At 28.0% G+C, this 20,940-nt stretch overlaps 1 protein-coding gene across 2 annotated transcripts in view; it reads left to right on the top strand.

The window, feature by feature from the left end:
- Positions 1 to 17,742, top strand: part of LOC136989367 (proton-coupled zinc antiporter SLC30A5-like) — a 45,176-nt gene extending 27,434 nt beyond the window's left edge. For both annotated transcript variants that reach the window (XM_067287486.1, XM_067287485.1), the window contains exons 13-16: positions 2,872 to 3,043; positions 16,258 to 16,484; positions 16,573 to 16,701; positions 17,277 to 17,742. In XM_067287486.1, coding sequence (XP_067143587.1) covers positions 2,872 to 3,043; positions 16,258 to 16,484; positions 16,573 to 16,701; positions 17,277 to 17,447 — 699 coding nt within the window. In that variant the 3' untranslated portion in view covers positions 17,448 to 17,742. The remainder of the gene's footprint in view (positions 1 to 2,871; positions 3,044 to 16,257; positions 16,485 to 16,572; positions 16,702 to 17,276) is intronic.
- The last annotated feature ends 3,198 nt before the right edge of the window (positions 17,743 to 20,940 follow it).

Genomic DNA, 20,940 nt, shown 5'->3' with positions numbered 1-20,940 from the left:
GCGATTATTGCATTTTTGTTTATTTTATATATTAACTTTATTATTTCAAATAAAATACATTTTTATTAATATACTTAAATTAAGTGATTCTTAAATGGATCATAGACATTTTCATTTAGAATTTTAGATTATAACGAGTTCATATTTCTTAGAAGAATTTTAAAATTATTTTAATATTTATTGTTGAGCTTAAATGATAATTTATATTGTTTTAATTTTAAATTTTATTTATTATATTCAAATATGTTGTTTATCCTTTATGTTATGTATTAATCTGTGTGTTTTTGAATCAGTATTTATGTGTAATAACTTTTTAAACGTACAGTAGACAGTTGACCCTCGATTTAACAGACTAATTGGGTGTTTGCAATTGCCGAATGTGTTTTATAAACATATTAATAACAAACTTTCATGATATGGGAGGTATTAAAATGTTGTTATAATGTATACTTATGAATAAAATATTATTATTATGCGCATTGAATAATTTATACTCATTAATGTATCTTATAACATATTCTATCCAAAAAATAGGTTATAAATTTTCCTTTAAGACAGAAATTGTTTTTTTGTCCTTTAAATAATGTGAAGTTCATTAAATTGAATGTCTGCTATATATAGCAGACATTTGATTTAATGAACTTCATTATTAACTAATAATTAAATATTCTAGTGACTGTTTTATATAAATTGATTTAAAGTTTAATAACAGAAAAGTGTAAAAGAAACTTTGATTTCTTTCATGTCCTTTTTTTTGTAATGGCATCATTCAATAATGCTATTAAAGAAAGAAACGCTAAACATTTAAGTTTAGATAAAGGTAAAGAGAATGTGAAAACTTTCATAATATTCTGTAAATCAATCAAATTAAGTAATAATGATGTAATGTCATTCTTCTTTATCTCTTTAATATTCTCTGCATGCTCTTTCATGTGTTATGAAAATTATTGGCAGTAAATGATTAGAATTCAGAGTGTTCTGTAAGTTGAAAAATTCATAAACCTTTGAATTATGTCATACGTGTAATATATTTAATTAATTAGAACAGAGTACTCTTATATTAGATAAAATATTTATATATATTCCCATAAGCATATTTATCTCCTACATTTCTGTATTTTGTCAATTAATAATAAATTTGACAGCTGATTCTGTTATTTAAATTTAAGATATTTTACTCTCTCTTGTCTCTTTTCATACATCTTACTCTACAGGAGTTAGATAAGAGAATTGTAACCTTCACTTTATTTTCTCTTATTCTACTATTCTCTAATGCTTTATCCACACTTTGTTTTGTATGTCATGAAGTTAAAAAGTTTTGAAAGTTTCATACAAATATACGTAAAATAAATAAAGCATTTTAATTTATATAATGAATTATTCATTATATAATGTTTTGTAATATTTTTAAAACTCTTTCCACTCTGTAGGCATTAAGAGGGGTTTTTTTTATTTTTAAGTTGGCCCTATTGTGGCTAGGTCCACAATGTACAATGATTCAAAAGTGCAAAAGACTATAAAATTCCTACAATGAGTATTTTTATAATAAACATGTAAATCGTGTAATAAATTATTACTTTTATCTATTTTAATTATATTATACGTCGAAAAGTTGAATATTTTTTTGGATATGACTTTTTGGATATGACATGTTCATACTTTACATTATCATTACCCAAAAAAATGACAATTGCACTCAGACTCACAATTTTCATAAGTTAATAATAAATATAAATTGCATGCAATTAAGTGTTGTAAAATTTTCTACATTATTAACTTATTTCAGTTGTACTTGTTACAATGTATATCATAGAGAAGGCTTTTAAGTATGCTTAACACTAGAAACCCATATAATTGGTTGAAGTGTTTCAAGAAATTCTAGATTTCATTATTGTAAAAATATAGGTTTGAAATCTTGATTTCAGTTGCTTTGCAGTTGATTTGTTGTACAAATAATACAATATATTTGCATGAAACTTCAAACATTATGTATTGAGTATAATTGAAAACAAATACTTCAATGTCTTATAAATCAGTGAAACCAAAATACTAATATGCTTAGATCAAAAGTTTTTGCATAATTTTTTGACATTTGAATCACTGTGCAATGGGGACAACTGTGTTGTGAGAGATAGGACCCAACATGTCTGTTACGAATTATCCATGAAAAATTCCTTGGGAGTTTTTTACTGCATATATTTGATTCTTGATTCTCCAGAATAGTACGCCTTAACCACCATAGCCAAATAATCATTATTAGCGAGGTTGAGGCCGAAGTCTTAAATGCAAAAACGTTGCCAAGAAGTTTGACAATGGCATTTGGAATGTTGAGCATGATTCCACTGACATTCCAAATGCCATTTCAAACTTCTAGGCTTACAGGAAAGCAGTGCGGAACGTCCAACGTACACGTTTTTGCATTTAAAACTTTGGCCTCAACCTCGCTATTATTATAATTATTTCAAAACAGAACTTCAGAGAAAATCATGAATTATATATATCTAATAAGTTTATTAAATCTTTGTTTAAAATACCTTTAAGGCCATTTGTTTTATAAAATTTATTCAATATATCTGTATTATGCTAATATTTATGAGCAACATGGAATTTTAGGTTCAAACACATAAATAACACAACTCCAAATGAAATCAAAGAAATAAATATGCTATAATAAAGAAATAAAGACAGTATTAAGGACCAGTTTTTTAATGTTATTTAAACATTAATCAGGGCAACTAGTCGCATTTTCAGAATCTGAACAGAATGGAACATTAACATCAACAACATATTTTTCAATTTGATTTTATCCTAATGTAGAATTTTAGTTAAAAATACCAATTTTTATATCTTTTGTTTTTCTTTTAATTACAGACTGTTTCCGTTGCTGGTCTTTGCGTTAATTTAGTTGGAATATTTGCTTTTCGACATGCACATATGCACAGCCATGGTCATTCTCCCTCATCTAGTCATGGGCATGGACATAGTCACGGTCATGGTCATTCCCACTCTCATCATCATCATGCCGACAATACCAACTTACAAGGTTAAGTATTATTAAAAGTTTTCATTAATTCTATTCATTAATAACAATAAAATACCTTAGATTTAATTGTATGTAAGAGTAAGAAAAGTCTAATTAGCATAAAGATTGAATTAAATTTGATAACAATTTTTATTTTTATTAAATTATATTAACATCAGCTACTAACAACTTAATTTGAAAAGCATTTTTATAAGGAAGTAACAATTTCAGCCTTTCTTGGAAAGCATAATTGACACTAATTATGGTGAACATATTACTTCTACATTTTTTTATTACCCTTGCATTATCGAACCGCCCTATGATTTGCTGCAATGCTGGGCACTATGTTTTTGACTTCCTTTTGTCCAGGGTAATATTAAATGTTAGAGGTGACAAACACAATTTGATAGTCGAGAACTTAAAAGTTTTAGGAAAACCCGAGAAAAGAGGTCATAAACATTAATGACATTGTTACCTTTTTGATAATATGGAAGTGGCTACTAAGGAGGAGTAAACTAGAATATAGAAATAGTTGATTCGCTACAAGGAGAATGCAATTTAAATGAGTTTGGAATGTGGAAAGAAAGCATTGTTTTAGAACAAGAATGTGTGCATGCTTTTGAATTTAAATTTCTCTGATGATGGATGAGAAACATCTGAAAGTGCCTAGTCAGAATTTTTGATGTGTGACTTCAGTGAAAGCAGAATTGTATGTAGTGCCAAAATTTTAGATGATATGGAATGTGTTGATGGGTTAAATAGTTAAAAAACAAGATTGCGCCATTATTAAAGATAATTCATTGAAGAAAAAAATAATAGTATAAAAATGGAATTTTTAAAAATATATTTGATTATTTATATATTGTAAAAATAAGACCACAGTTAATTTTATAAATTAGAAATAATATTACACACAACATTGTTTTAGTTTGACACTTTTATATAATTAAATAATTAATTATAAATTTATATATATATATATATATATGTATATGTATGCAAATTCAATTTAAAGAATAATTTTACTGTTTATTATTATTAATTTAATTGAATTATTATTATAAAATTAATCTATTCATAATTATATTGTGCATAGAATTAATGAATGAATGAAAAGTATGTTAGATAATTAATAGGAAAATATAGATTAATTAAATACAAATAATTAGATTAAAATTTTACTGAGAAGCAGTTACAGGAATGAATCAAGGAAACATACAAGACAAATTACTAATATGTTTATTTTAATTATGAATAATATCTCTATAGGAATCATAAAATTTTCAGATTTTAATACAGTTGATCGGTTAATGAACAGTTCGAACTGAGAACAAATTGGACAATGAACACTTTTGCAAAAGATTTTTGTGTTCGGATAACGAACACTTGACAGAACAAACACAAGAAGCGACGCTGCGTTTAAGATTTGTAAAACTGTATTTTAATGGCATCTATACATGGTTTACGGAACGAGACTTTTACAGTTGTATACATAACCTTTTTGCACTAGTTAATTTTGGTTCTTTGAATCTTTGTAAGTGCTTTTCTGAACTTTTTATTTAAAAAACTGATAATCGAAGTATCAAACACAAATCCGTGTTAATAACAACCACTTGGCTTTTTTCCACCTTTATTTAGTTGACTAGCGTCCCGACTGAATCCCCCCGCCTTTCGACTTTCGAGGGCCCACCCGTTTACCTCGAAGCGGTTTCACGTACTCTTGAACTCTCTCTTCAAAGTTCTTTTCAACTTTCCCTCACGGTACTTGTTTGCTATCGGTCTCACGGCCGTATTTAGTCTTAGGTGGAGTTTACCACCTGCTTAGGGCTGCACTCCCAAACAACCCGACTCTTGAGAGGTCGTGTTTGGGAGTGCAGCCCTAAGCAGGTGGTAAACTCCACCTAAGACTAAATACGGCCGTGAGACCGATAGCAAACAAGTACCGTGAGGGAAAGTTGAAAAGAACTTTGAAGAGAGAGTTCAAGAGTACGTGAAACCGCTTCGAGGTAAACGGGTGGGCCCTCGAAAGTCGAAAGGCGGGGGGATTCAGTCGGGACGCTAGTCAACTAAATAAAGGTGGAAAAAAGCCAAGTGGTTGTTATTAACACGGATTTGTGTTTGATACTTCGAAGAATAATACAACACGGTTTCACAAAAATCAAAACTGATAATGTTATGGAGCCTAAAAAGAGCAGTGTGTCAAGAACTGTGTTCACTATAGAAACTAATCAAGAGATAATAGCCAAGGTAGAGCATGGGCAGATGTCTGATATTGTAGGCAGATGACTTCAAAAGGTCTACGGTAGATACAGTATTAGCTAAAAAAGATATAATCAAAAAGACTTGAGCAGATAAAGGAGTAATGAAAATTGCATCTGAGAAAAAAAGATGTATCGCGTAAGAAAAAATAGAGAGATTGCTTTTAGTTTGTTATTACATGTAAATAAAAACATAAATAAAAAATTATATACTTTCTTACTACTTTTTGGGGTCTCCAGAACGAATTAATCAAATTCCCACAAAAATCTATGGTAAATCAATAATCGATTAATGAACAATTCAGATAGCGAACGTGGTCTTGGAACGGATTACGTTTGTTAATTGATCACCCACTGTATTTCCATATGTAAATATAGGTAGTATTAAAAGCATAATATTCACTTGTTTAAATCTCTTTCTAAATGTGAGTAAGTTGTATTTGAATACAGTCTGATTAGTATAATTTTTATTCTTTATTCATTATACTTTCACCATTTTCAAATAATGTGAACCTATCCAAAGTAACATCATGTAAACCATCATTTAGTTTCAATATGAATTGTAAACAAACTTGTTCTATTTGTATTCACCATTTTAAATTTATACAATGTCCTTTATAATTTGTTGCAATTGTCAGTCGTTTGTTTTTGAACTGTGTAGTGATGAGGTGCTCTTTACAATTTTAATTTTGCAATCATTCATTCCTTCTCATCTTTACCAGTCACTAGTGATGAGAGTTAAGAATCCCTTTCCATACCACTGACTGTCACTATGACTGCCATCACTTGCTAATTTACCAAAAATTGGGGAAATAATTATCTTGTAAACTTTTATTGGCCAAATGACTGAGGTCATTAAGGTTTGAGGTTACCATTCTGTAACTTGTAAATGAATCTGAGTAGTCAAAATACCTCCTGGAATTTTTCATGGGTTGTCTGACCTGGATATGTTGGCTCTATCCATTACTGCGTAATTGCTCATACAGATTTTCTACCTGATCAAACCTATCGTGTGTTTGATGAGGGAAAAAATATTCTATTAGTGCCCACAATGCAAAAGAGTCAAAAATGAAAAAAATAATTATAATAAACTTATTTGTTTTTATTAATCTTTCTTAAATGTATATATATATATAAAGAAGAACTGATAAAATAGAACTGATAAAATAGAATTCGGTGACTAATTTTTGGGCTGCAATTTGAAAAATTTGTAGATCTATAAATTCCCACTGTTGTCCATCTATCTATCTATCTGTCTTTCCTTAATCTCGAGAACGGAGTTATATATCTTAAATTTATTTCAATGTTTAATAGTAGAAGTGTTTTGTATCTTTATTTAGAAGTTTGATAATGTTTTTGTAATAAGAATTATGCTGTAGAAGCTTAACTCTTTTTATATCAATTCATCTATAATAGAAATTGTTATCCATTATATGTTAGTTTACTTAAAGTTGCATTTCCAAGAACTTAGTAACAATATTAAGTGAGGATTTATTGTACATAATTGCAATTTTTGGGAGACTGTTGTTTTTAGAACTGATAAAATAGAATTCGGTGACTGATTTTTGGGCTGCAATTTGAAAAAAATTGTAGATCTATAAATTCCCACTGTCTGCCATCTATCCATCTATCTGTCTTTCCTTAATCTCGAGAACAGAGTTAGACAAAATTCAAGACCAGATATGGAAACCTTAGGGGCAGGAGTCCCTGAGGGAACTATTAATATATGTGAACTTCCAACACAAACTGAAAGTCACATTATTTCAATTCAAAACTTTCCCCTGAAAGTAGTTAATAGATGACCAGCATGATTCTATTGTTAAATGAAAGTATGATGTACAGGGGCAAACCACTATTCATTTGAAATGGAGAGCTATATTTTAAATTAAATAAATTAAAAATATGATTAAAAATTGTAGCCCGGCATTGTGACAATGTCACAATAAATAATTGCTCATTGGAATTAATAAAATATTTCATAATTAATTAAGCAAATATTCTGTATTTTGATTCTAGAATTATTATAACAAAGTTAGTAATAGAGTATGATATTTGTAAATGATTTTATCAATTATCATCATCATCATCATCATTTATTTGCAAAGGGAAAATTTCCCTCTAAGGGGGTGGTACAAATACAAGTATTACACAAAGAATTAATTTACATGATAAAATTACATAAAACATACTTTTGTAACAATTATTAATTAACATAATTTATTACAAGGCACTGTTTTTACCTTTGGGTTGTATTGTTATAAAGAATTTGCCTAAATAAACAACAACAAATAATTAGTTATTATCGGGAATTTTTTCAGTGATTTTTGCAAAGTAGTTATAAATTTTATAGGCGTCATTTCTGCTGATGAAGTTTAGGTTAATTTTAAAGTCAAGAAGTGATCCAACGTTGCATATTCTTATTATGTCATATTGTTCACGCAATTTAGTTAGTGCTTTACAGTTTTGGAGTAGGTGGATCATAGAAAAGCCATCAGATTGGCATAATTGGCAGTAATTGGTCGAAAAATTTATATATATTCTATTAATAAAAAGAGAGTATTTATTGAGACGTAGCTGCATTATTAGACATTTTACGTTTAGGTCAATTGGTTGCCACATATAGGGTTGAAAAGAGGGAATATTGAGTATGTTAATATACCAAGGATGGTAGTTGCTTTGATTTAAGGAGAGCTGGTCTTTATTAATTGATTGGGATACAGCCGAATTTAGTAGGAGAGTATAGGCGAATTTCCAGTCTTGAATCGTGTCGGTGAACAGTAATTCTGATATACCAAAAGAGTTTAATAATCTTCGAAATTTATACTGCCAAAGGTGGTTGTTTTTCTCGTTATTGCTCTGCTTTATCATTTCTTGATATAAAAAATCGGTATTGTCATCACTTTTGTATTTAAGTCTGTAGTAAAATTTTATAATTCGTTTTAATATATGGGGAAAAACCCAAGTACGACTAGTCTCGTGTCGGATGGCATATCCAGGTATTGTGTTTTCAAGATGAAATAACTTTCGAAGGAAGTAGATATGTAGAGTTTCAAGGTTATATAGATAATCCAGTCCCCATATTGGGCTTGCGTAATAAATGATAGGATTTACAATGGTGTTGTAGAGTTTGAGATGGATATTCAAATTTGATGTTTTCATTGTTGCACATAGAAATAATAGATTATCAGTTGCATGTTTAACTTTGATGCTTAATTTTGAAATTTGAGTTTTGAAAGTCAGGTTCCAGTTAAATACGACTCCTAGGTAAGTAACTTCGTTGACTATTTGCAGTGGAGTATTTTCATGATAAATTTGTGTCTCTTTATTAGATAATTTATTGTTCTTACGAAAAATTACTATATTAGTTTTAGTTGGGTTTATTTCCAAGTAGATTGAGTTAAGATAACAGTTGAGTTGATTAATCTTGCGTTGAAGTGATATTTTATTTGGGGCTAATATGACTAGATCGTCGGCGAAGAGGATATAATGAAATATTCGATTATTTATATCAATGCCTTCGGAAGAATTATTAAAAAGATGGTCAATGCCCAATAAATAAAAATTGAATAGGTAGGGTGACAAGGGGTCACCCTGGAGCACTCCACGGGAAAGAATCAATGGAGGAGAAATCGTATTGCCTTGTTTAATTTTAACAGAGTAATTTGAGTAAAGCTTATTTATGGTAGCTGTAAATTTATTGCTAGCACCACAAGCTTTTAAGTTATTTATTAGTAATGGAGTATAGACTGAGTCGAAGGCCTTTTTTATATCGATGAATGCAGCATAAACTTTCCTGTGTTTTTTTGTAAGATAAAGCTGAATTATCATTAGTAGAATGAAAATAGCAGATTCAGTACCTTTATTTTTAGAGAAGGCGTATTGGAATTTGGCTTCTAAGTCGTTGACTTTGGTCCATTGTTGAAATTTGGTTGTTAACATTGAAGTAAAGCATTTTCTTATTGTAGATAGCAGTGCTATAGGTCTATAGTTGTTAGGGGAAGACTTGTCGCCCCTTTTGTATATCATAGTGAGAATAACAGTGTTCCAAGAGTCAGGAAAGGAGGTTGCTTTATACATAATATTAAAGATATTAAGTAGTTTTAATCTGGAACTATTAGGTAGCATTTTTAGGAATTTATTGGGAATGTTATCATGACCTGGGGTTGAATTGATTTTTATTTTTTGAATTGCTTCATTTAGATCATCAAGTGAAAAGTCAACATCCAGGTGTTCGTTGTATGCCTGTGTATTTAATATTGTTGGTGAGTCCAGATGAATTATTGAGAAGCGTTGGTAGAAGTTTTTCCAAGTATCGAAGTCGATGATTAGTGAATTTTCGCTTATGCTAGGTTTGAATCGGTATCTTCTTACTGTATTCCAAAATAATTTGTTGTCCTTATTATATTTAATTAAGTTTAATTCAAGCTTCTTGAAGTAATTTTTCTTTTTTGTCTTAATTAAGTTATTATAAGTTCGTTTAACGTCTTTATAGTTGTTGAAGTTGATGTCATTAGAGTTTAATCTGAATATTTTTAATTTAGTCTTTTTTTCCATTTTCTTTTTATAGCAGTCAAAGTCGAACCAGCCTTGTCCAAATCCGTTATTAGATTTTCTTTTACCATTATTTAGAACAATATAATCATTCATTATATCAATCATTAACCTGTATATTTCTTCGCTATTGTTCTCTTTTGCAATCGGGATGTCGCCAAAACGGTTTTCAATTTCTTTGGAATATCTGTGAGATTTATATTGTGCTCGTTGTTTTTTGACTGTTAATTTGTCAGAGTTTTTTGTCGAGAATAATAGAAATTTTACCATTGTGGGGAAATGATCAGAAATATCAAAGTCGATAACGTTAAAGTCCATGCAGCAATCTAGTAATAATTCAGAACAGATCGTGAGGTCAATAGTTGATTTTCCTGTGTGTGTTAAACAGGTGAATTCTGCTGGTGTATCAGTTTCAATGCGACCGTTGATTATATACATTTTAAGATTCGTTATTATTTCTATTAATTTTTGCCCCAGTTTGTTTAGGCATTTATCTTTCGAGTAGCGAATATTTTGTATTAAAGGGTTAGTACCTTTATATTTGGAGTCCATTCTATTGGCTATTCTTGCATTAAAGTCGCCCAGTATTATGGAGTAAGGAGTCATATAATGCCAAGTCTCGATGTGTTTAGATATTTCATTCAAAGTTGATATATCATCTGGTGGAATATAAGCAAGTATTAAAGTTATTAGATTATTTTTGATATTTGCAAGAATAGGTTTATTGATTTGGATGAGAAGCAAAATGAAATTCTTAGATTTTTTTGTTTGTAGTATTTTACCGACACCTTTTTTTAATAATAAGCAAAGGCCTCCACTTGGACGGCCTGGGCCAGTTTGTTTGTTTGCCATTACTGATTCGATTATAAATTTCTCGAAAAAATTCGACTTGTAAACCAGTTCTGAAGTTATCCAGGTTTCAGTGATAGCCAAGATATCTGGTTCATATTTAGTAAAGACATCAAGTTGAGGAATTTTATATTTGAGGCCCTGACTATTCCAATTAATAACAATAAGGCATTGGTTATTAGAAAAAGATTTACGGACTTGAAAATCGTCATGTTTGTTAGTTTGTCATTTAGTTATATCTGTTCTTGACGAAGGAAGAAAGGTGTCTGCTTGTACCAGTTTTCCAGTGGTTAAACTATAGGTTAGCTTTTCGTGGTTGATTATTAAGATATCGTTACGCAGTTTAACCTGAGGATATTGTTTACGTAGTTCGTAAAAAGTTGGTAGTAAGAATTTCCGTCTAGCTCTTGAATTGGTAGTTAAGTCCGGAGAAATTTGTAAATTATTCCATTCTTCTAACAAATTTTGTTGTTTTTTCCGTATAATAGTAGTAAAAATTCGATCTCTAATTTGTTTATTACTGAGAGTGATTCTTATTGTTATATTAGGCGTTTTAGACAGTTGTACTATCTCTAGTATATCCTCTTGAGCTATATTTTGTAGATTTAAAAGAGAAGTAACAAAATTATGTATTTCTGCTCTTGAGGTGGTTTTTTGATTTGGATAATTATACATGATAATATTATTATAGCGATGTTCATTAATTAACGAGTCCAATTTGAATTGAATGCAATCCTTGTCAGTTTGTAACTTTTCTACTTGTTGTTTTAAGTCAATTATTTGTTCCTCCATTTTTACCTGGTGATCCCTCGTTTCCCGGATGTTTTCGTGAATAATTTCTAGATCTTGTTTTATCGTAACCATTTGTCTAAAAAGTTTGTCATTAGCAGTATTAATCAAGTCCGAGATTTTATTCCATAACTCTGAAGTAGAAGTGTCTGGAAGGTTGTCAGATTTAGTAGGAAAATGTTGGTCTGACTTAGTTGACTCACCTGAAATGCTGTTTGCACTTATCTGCGATGGATTTAAGTTGGGATTCGTTTCATCACTAAGTTCTTCATGAAGGTTTTTTCCAGAATTGAAATTAAAGTCCATTATCGTCCTAGGGTTTGACAAATGAGGTTGGTTCTTCTTGGTATCCGATTTGGCACGATTTAGTGGAGGTCTTCCTCTCTTAGGTGGAGAACGTTGCATATTTATTAATAATGTTATTATTGAAGTACTTTATGTTAGTAAACCACAAATTTAAACTTTTAACGAAATAAAAAGTCAAAAACGTTTGTTTCTTAGGCTTAGTATGAGCGAACAGGAGCACAAGAAAAAACGCCAGCAGCCTCGACGGAAGAACACGCCCCCCCAGATTTTATCAATTATTTCTTCTTCCTCTTTGGTCTTAGTCCCGCTTAACAGCAGGGTCGGCACATCTGGATTTTATTTTTGAATCTCAATTTGGCCCGATCATGGGCCTGGTCTTGAAATTTTAATATATTTAATTAACAAGAGTTATTTTTTTAAAAATATTGTTTTATTCAGAAATGTACAATACAAAACAAGAATAATAATTGAATTAGAAAGTATATATTCGCAATAAATATTATATGCCAAATTTCCTAATGGCCTAATATTGACGTTAAAAAAAACAGCATGAATTTATAAAACACTGGAGTGCGTCTAAATATATATTTTTTTGATAGTTTATTTTAAAAAATATACAAATTACCTGTGATAATGCAAATATATTAATTTAAATAGTTGTATTTCTTAAAGCTGTTTATATTAAATTTATCGTTTAACACTCATAATTATTTATGTTAATATTATTTAATGAATTTTCTTTCTATAAATTTTATATTTAATTTATTCTAACTATATATATAAATAAATATTTGCATAATGATGATATAATGCAAATTTGCAGCATGAAAAAAGTTTAATGTTATTGAAATACTAGTAAAATTATATGTAAGAAATAATTTACTTTTAAATTAATTATTTGTGGTAGACATTGAAAGATTATGGTGAAGACTAGGATTTAAAAAAAAATTAAAGACTATAATGAAATGTATAAATTTTCCTCACTTCAATTTTTGCGCTGGACTTTAGTATTATTGTATTTTATGGCATATACGAATCAACTTTTGTCCAAACAAAGACTCAAAATGTTGTCCTGCATCTTATATGTGAAATTGCAATCTCCCAAAAGCTAATAAATTTTCCAAACAGTCTTCAGTAGGCTACAGGTAACCTCTATCTATCCCACTCTTTAATATGAATATTTATATATATGTAACATTTATAATAAAATGCTTAATTACTTAAACATATTATTATTATTTGCTATAGCTAAGCAGATTTTGCATGTAATTATGTCTATCTGGTAGATTTTGATTGTAAATAACTTCTTTTAAACTTCTCTCTTTCTCTGATAAGTAAGTATGCATCCTAATTTTACTTTTTTTAAACCAGAATACATTAAAATTTTTGGAAATGAGTGCCAAAGGTGCAAGGATGGTTTAATTAAATTAAATACAGTACATTAAATATTTTTTCCTGAATATTCTATGCTGAAATGGAGGTGAATTATACTATTTATGAAATTATATTACAACTAGCAGATAAGCCCAGCATTGCTCAGACAAAAAGTAACGATAGCGAAGATTAAGATTATTACATTATAGCCAATCTTACCCATTTTCACAGAATGCAAGAATTAGGTCCTCCGGACTAATTAGAGAATTTTTAGATGGGTCTAAAAATATGTTCGATTTTCCGCAAAAATACAAAAAACCTCATCTGCGCCTGTAAATCTTGCACGCTGCTTTCTCTTAACACTTCCATTGTTAAGGAATACACTTCTTTCATTCCCAATGTGGTACCCTACTAAAACACAGTTAAAAACAAAAAATTGCATCTAAAATAGTACAGTAGAAGCTTAGTTCTTCGGGTAAGCCTTAATCCTCTCCCTCTACCGTGGGGTGGAATTTCAAAAAATCCGATCTTAGTGTACATTCTCGTGATGTACCCTAACTGTGTACCAAATTTCAACTTTCAACTCCTAACCGTTTGGGTTCTGCACTTATTATTATTATCCACCCATCTCATATATATATATATATATATAGAAGATAGATGCATTAATCAGATATTTGTGATTTTTATTTAAATTACTAAAATAAGTAACAAGTTATAGTTGAAACTATATTAATATCTGTATAAGTGAGCTGAATTATTAAAATAAATTTTTGATTCTTGGAATATAAATTTGTCAATAATCAAATTGATAATTTAGTTGCAAATTAGATTTTTATTATTACAAACAGTAAAAGCTTTAGGAGCTTAGAAATTTGTTTCAAATTATACATTTTTCTTATTTTTCAGTCATCATTGGTACAAATGAATAAGAACATGAGATAAAATGTCTCAAGGTGTTGTTGAATGTTGTGATTTAGGCTATTATTACAGGCTGAGGATTAGGTTTGGTGAAGTGTTTTTCAGTTTTCTGAAGGATTTGTTTATTGATTTTTACAGAAGGTTATGACAACGATTGACTTAAATGAACTGTATTGTTTAATTGTGTATTATTTCCCCTTACTAAATTTATTTAATGTGTTAGAGCCCGGACCTGGCAAAATTTTATGCAAAAGTTTCGTCAATTATCTTAAAAAGTTTAGGAACCTAAAAAATTTTCTGTCACAGATTTTCATCTATTTGAATTGTTTTTCGTTTAAAACAATGTACAGCGAAAATCATATGAATGATATAGCTAATACTACATTATATAATAATAATTCAGATATTTAATTATATAAAGAGTAAAAATATATTCTTTACATGAGTCTCTCATTTTCCAAATCAATTTAATTCCACAAAACAAAAAGTAGAGAAATTGGTAAAATAATATAGTCTTTTTTAAAATTATTATTACAGGTAAAAGCTACAGATATAGCTTTTATCTGTAGCTTCACCTGTACTAATACATTCTACAATATTTATTTAAATTTAAATTTTAAAAGAAATTTTAAAACAATAATATATATTATTTCACCAATTAAATTATCAATGATGACATATAAAATAATAATGATTATTTCAAGGATATACTATTTTTGCATTATTTGCATAACTAAGGGATTTAATTGATTTGGCTTGAGAATAGCTCACACGTATAAAAAAGTTAACACATTTATAATTGCATAAAGATTAAAACAATACAAAATTTAAAGACTAAAAACACAAAAATGGAAGATTTTTCTGTGTAGTCTTTCATTTATCCATTCACAACTATCAGAATTCAGTTAACAATAACAAAGTCAACTTTTTTGTAGAAGCTCTTATCCACCCATAAGCATGCAAATTGTCTTTAATTGGATTTTTAAATAATTTTAAAAAAATTATTTCTGCAAGTTAAAATTTTTTACAAATATCTGTCATCAGAGGAATTTTTAGACAATTTATATGCTTATGGACAGAGAAGAGCGTCTAAAGAAAAGTTGACTCTGCTATTGTTAATTGTATTCTGATAGTTGTGAATGGACAAATAGAAGGCTCTACTATCACAAACTGTTTATAGATTGAAGTTTATTTACATAACACACCTGTATTTGAGAACTCTTGTTTAACTCCAATAAGTCCTTTTTGCAGAAAACGGACTAACACTTTCGATCCTTCTTCCTCTTTGTATCTTGGATTTGTACTTTTATAAGAAGACCCGGACCTAAAAAAGATCCAAAGAGGGGAGAATGATCGAAAGTGTTAGTCCATTTTCTATGAAAAGGATTTATTGCAATTAAACATGGGTTCTAAAATATAGTTGTGTTATGAAAGGCTCTACATAGAAAAATCTTCCTTTTTTTGTGTTGTTTAATCTTTACATTTTGTAATATTTTAATATATATCATTGTGGATTTTAAAATAATTTTTAAAAAAATTATTTCTACAAGTAAATGTATAAAAATTGCTACGTACATAAAAAAACAGATATAAAATAATAATAATAATGTATAAAAGTATTTTATTTAAAGATCTTATATTTAATTTAATAAATTTTTAATGATGACAACATGCATGTAAGAGCTAAATACTGTATATTATTATTATTTCTAAATTAAAAATAAGAAAAATAAATACTCTAATTTATTTTTAATAAATTTTTTAAACTAATTATTTTCATATTATACAAATAGATTTATTCATATCTAAATTTTGTACTAATATAAAAATTAGCAATTTTTTTTTTAGCATTATATCAACATTATTGGGGTCATAAATCATGTATCAATCATTTTGTGTTTTGTCATTCTAGTCTGATTTTTGATTTATGAATTCTCTGGCAACTCTCATTTTTCAAAGTGGATCAACTTTAAAATCCACTCAAAAATTCTTATAAAGTTAATGCTATTTATTACGTAAAGTGGAATAAGACAAAAAAAAAAAAAAAAAAATTTTAATACTTCAATAACATAGTATAAGTATACCACGTAAAATTTTCATTAGGAAATTTTTTTTATCCCTAATGTTATATTGTCTTTTAGCTAATAAATGTCTTTATATTAAATTACTCTATTTATTTATTTGTAGGTGTTTTTCTACATATCTTGGCGGATACATTAGGAAGCATCGGAGTCATTTCATCGTCATTATTGATAGAGCACTTTGGCTATTATATCGCAGATCCAATTTGTTCTCTGTTTATTTCAATTCTAATATTCTTAAGTGTTTTACCACTACTAAAACATTCTTCGTTGGTCTTGTTATTAAGGGTACCCAGAGCACTCGAAAAGGAAATATCTTCGGCTCTTAATAAGGTAATTTTAAATTAATTTTATTGGGAAAAAATTTTGTTTTTTGTGAATTTATTTAATTAATAATGATTTATTTAATATTGGAATGTAGGTAATGACTGTAGACGGTGTCCTTTCCTATAGTAATCAACATTTTTGGCAACATTCTGCAGTCATAAAAGCTGGTACTATTCATGTTCAAGTTAAACCGGATGCTAGCGAACAGAAAATCATAAATCAGGTAAATATTTCAGTTGATTTGACAGTGCAATTTTATTTGATTATTTAGTTTAAATATGATTTCAATTTTGAAAAGAGAAATGCAAAATTTATTTTTTGGGAATATAAGTGAAAGTTAATAATATAATATATAAGTAAAAGCAAAATATAAGTTGTAATATCCCATTGATATTTTGGTGTTTCAATCTTTCCTTTAATTCAAGCCATAAAATTATTTTTTACAAATGATATTCTGTCAGTCAGCCATTTCATCCATAAAAATATTTATTGATGAACTGTTTGCACTCAAATTTTCTACGAATTACTTATGTTTGTCAAGTGACTTCTGTACATTGAAGTGAATGCATTACAACGATGAAACCAATTTATCTGTGAATTAAAAGATTTTATAGCTGTTTGTGAATCTCAAATTTGGTATAGAAATGAAAGAATCTAGCTAAATGTATATAAAATTTGTTATTATTTCTTAAAGTAAGTTTTGAAATAAAACTTAAATAATTTGTCGTCTTTGAATTTTTTTTTTTACATAAAATGTTTTGTGTGGTATTAATAATAACAATTTTTATTATTTTTCAGATTCAAACAATATTTAAAGACATTGGCTTTATTAATTTTACTGTACAAGTGGAAAAAGAAGAGTATTTTCATCATATGTCAGGTTTGAGCACTAACTATCAAACCATGTTATCATCAATCACAACAAAAGCCACTAGAGATATGGCAACAACTGTAATAAAAGCAATTTAGATATTCTGTTACAAACATCCCCTTTCTGTTTCATGTTGCACAAGATATCATTGAACAGAAATTGTCAGACGATAATTTGCCAAAATTACGAATTTATTATTATTATTTATAGAACAGCAATCGGGTTAATTTCAAAACAAAGTTACATTGATTTTTAGCTTTGTTAATAGTGCTTCTGTACATAAAAATATATTTATATATGTGTTTAAATTGTACACTTTGTAACAGTTACAAATATCAATATAAATGTTGTATAGTTTATATTAACTCAATAAAAATCTTGGTATAGTTTTAACATCTGTTGTTTTCGAGTCATTTTTGTATATTTTATTGCTTTAAATTTTCTAACCTTTATATTAATTTTTAATTTGGAAAATTAATATTAATCACATCATTACGTAACAAAATAAACACAAATTAATTTAGAAGATAATTATAATAAAAATATAAAAGCCAAAGCAATCAATAATTCGAAAAAGATCAAAATTTTAATATTTTACACACAATTATTTTATAATTTTATTCTTTACTTTTGTCTTAAGTACTTATCAATGTAATGTGCAAGAAAACAGTGTGGTTACAACATTTCCATTCACTTTATTATTCATTAATGTGATAAATGTATTTTTGTATCTAAACAAGAGAAGTGGAACTCCAATGTCACGAGAAGGTCAAATGTAATTGTTTAATGAGTATGTCATTACACTAACTCTTGTCACAGTTCCTTTTATTGTGAGGACTTCACTGTTAATACTCTACATAAAAGTTAATGAAAGAATCATTTCCCACACCCAGCAAATTAAAGAAAATAATGATTCTTTTTGTGTGGTTTAATTCTTATCTTTAATTAGCAAATACTTTTGTTAAAGGCTAAATTTCATTTTTATTTAATTTTCATTTGATTTTTAAAAATGTAACAAAAATATTGTTATGATATTTACTTATCTGTCTTATATGATATATATTTAAAAATAGTATTTAAATTTTCATTTATGCATCAATTTCATACTTACTTATTGAATTTAATTTTTAAAAAAATTTTTGAAAGTTTTATATCTAAAATAAGAATTTCTTGTATTTAATTAAACTCTAAAATTTTTGTTATCCATATTGCCATTTACAACTTAACACAATTGACGTATTTAAAAGCAAAGTTCTTTTTCCGAAATGCACTTAATTCACGCGCACAAATTGCATTACATCAAAAGAAATTATATTAATTTTTAAATCTAATTTTGATGAACTCCATACATACATTGGCTGTTAAAAATTTCTATTTATTATCCAACATATAATTAAATTTTTAGTTATATAAAATGTAAGAATAGAGATGTTCTTTTGTTAGAAATCAGTGTGAATTGCGTATTGTTTATAGATAAAAATACTTTTTTGGAAATGTGAATTTTGTCAATTCTGTTGTATGCATACCAGAATAGGTTGTCATCAATCATGGCCACAGATATGGCAACAACTGTAATAAAAGCAATTTAGAGTTCACATTTCCTTCCTGCATATTGTGCCGCCAGTATCAATCATTATGAATGACGAGTAGAACTGATTCCTTCCTTGTGAGATGTGGTACATACTATCACGTTAAAGTCTCAGTTTCATTGATATATCTATTATTAAAGTACGAATATAACCACAAATATGAAGAAATAGTTTTATTTCTAAAGTTTACTCGTATAATATATATCTATTGTATATATAAATTATTTTTTAAGTTCTTTAAAACTTATAAAATTGCATTTCTTTTTCAGTTTCTTCTTGTGAATTCTGTCAGATCAACCCTCTCTTTTTTTATTATTATTATTATTATTCTTTTGAAGCAGTTTATTTTTTAGTTTGAAGTTTGCGTGTATCCTTCACAAGTTATTTGATAGAATATATTATTTAATTTCTCTATTATTACTTAAAAATCTGCATTTCTTTTATTTAACACTTTGATAAATGTCATAAATTTGATTATGTTTCTTATCTTGGAAATTCTTTATGTTACTCAATAATTTTTAAATAATCCAATAATAACTTTTACAGATAATGGAAATTATTCTAAAAAGTAGATTTTTATTAAATCAAAATTTCGCTATTATCCTCACTACTTTGATTAAATAATTAAAGAAAAAGAAAGGAAAGAAAGAGAGAAAAGTGCAATCGCTCGATAAAAATAATCTTCATTGATTAAAATTATTTTATAAATCATCCTTTCTGGGAATATTTTTATTCTTCGACTTTCCTTACAAGTTGGCTCAACTTTCAAGAATTGATTTTACAATTTATTTTTATATTTTTTTATTTTTATCCTTCAGTTAAATGGCCTTAGGTAAGAGTTCACAATTTAAATTGTCAAATTCTGGAACAGCAAGGTAGAAGATATTTTCACCTCATCACTAAAGTGATTTAAAGGTTAAAAAAAAATAAAAATAAAAAAAATTTAAGAGTATAAAGTAAAAAAAATTCTTCGCCAGTTCTTTTTGTCATTATGCTAGTTTAGTATCTTTTTTTTTTTTCCTCTCTCTCTTAGTTTTAAACAGGAACACAATAACCATAATTTAGAAAAGAGGAGGAGGAAGGGAAAAAAAATATATTTTCTCTTTAATGAGATTATGATTACTCACAACCAGAAAAGAAAAATGATTCAGATTTCCAAACTGTCATTAAATAAAACATTAATTATGCTTTTAAAATAATTGCTTTCAGTTAATATAAAATGATATACTTGCATTTAAGTGAATGAATATTTGTCTGAAAAGATGAAAAAGAAAACATAGACAGACAGACAGACGTACCTACAAATTTATTTAAAAAAAATACAATTTAGAAACTTATAAAATTAATTTTTTTCTCTCTCTCTCTCTCTCTTTTTTTTTTTTTTTTTACAAAATTTTTAACTATAAAGGATGTTACTAGATGGCAGTCTCCCTAAGTTCCTCTCTGCTCATTGTTATCATAGCAGCACTGCAGTGATTGACGTGTTATTACGTCACAGTTGCTAAGCAACTACTGGAAAAGGGAACAAATGTCACACCGATGGTGACACAATTATCTAGCTACGTTAATGGAAGTAAATGAAATCCTTGCTAAACGTTTCAGCAATGGAATCAATAATAAGGCATTCTGTTAAATCAATTTAACCTATTCTTAAGGGAAAGTTGGAGGAAGATCACTTTTAAATTTCTCCATTTTATAAACAGAAATTATAAGATTTAATTTCAAATATATTCATTTATTAGTTACAGACAATTAAGTTTTATTATTATCTTAACACAAGTCTCTAACCACGTTTCAGTGAAATGTAATTTTTAATAATTTTTCTAGTGTATACAACTTTCTAAGGCATTTTTCTTACTCTAGAATCTCTACTTTTTTTTTCCAAGCTTAAAACATTGACAGAATTGGCACAAAGAAGAAAACTAACGATCCTGCTAAAGGTAGAAGTAATAGTGCTATCAGGTCTCAGCAGGTGTGGATACATTAATCACAAAACTTCATC

Source organism: Centruroides vittatus, unplaced genomic scaffold (genome assembly GCF_030686945.1).
Source record: "Centruroides vittatus isolate TY-2023 unplaced genomic scaffold, ASM3068694v2 scaffold_490, whole genome shotgun sequence".
NCBI classification, from domain to species: Eukaryota; Metazoa; Arthropoda; class Arachnida; order Scorpiones; family Buthidae; genus Centruroides; species Centruroides vittatus.
The sequence above is the reverse complement of the archived record's forward strand: the minus strand, read 5'-3'. Positions and strand labels throughout refer to the sequence as shown.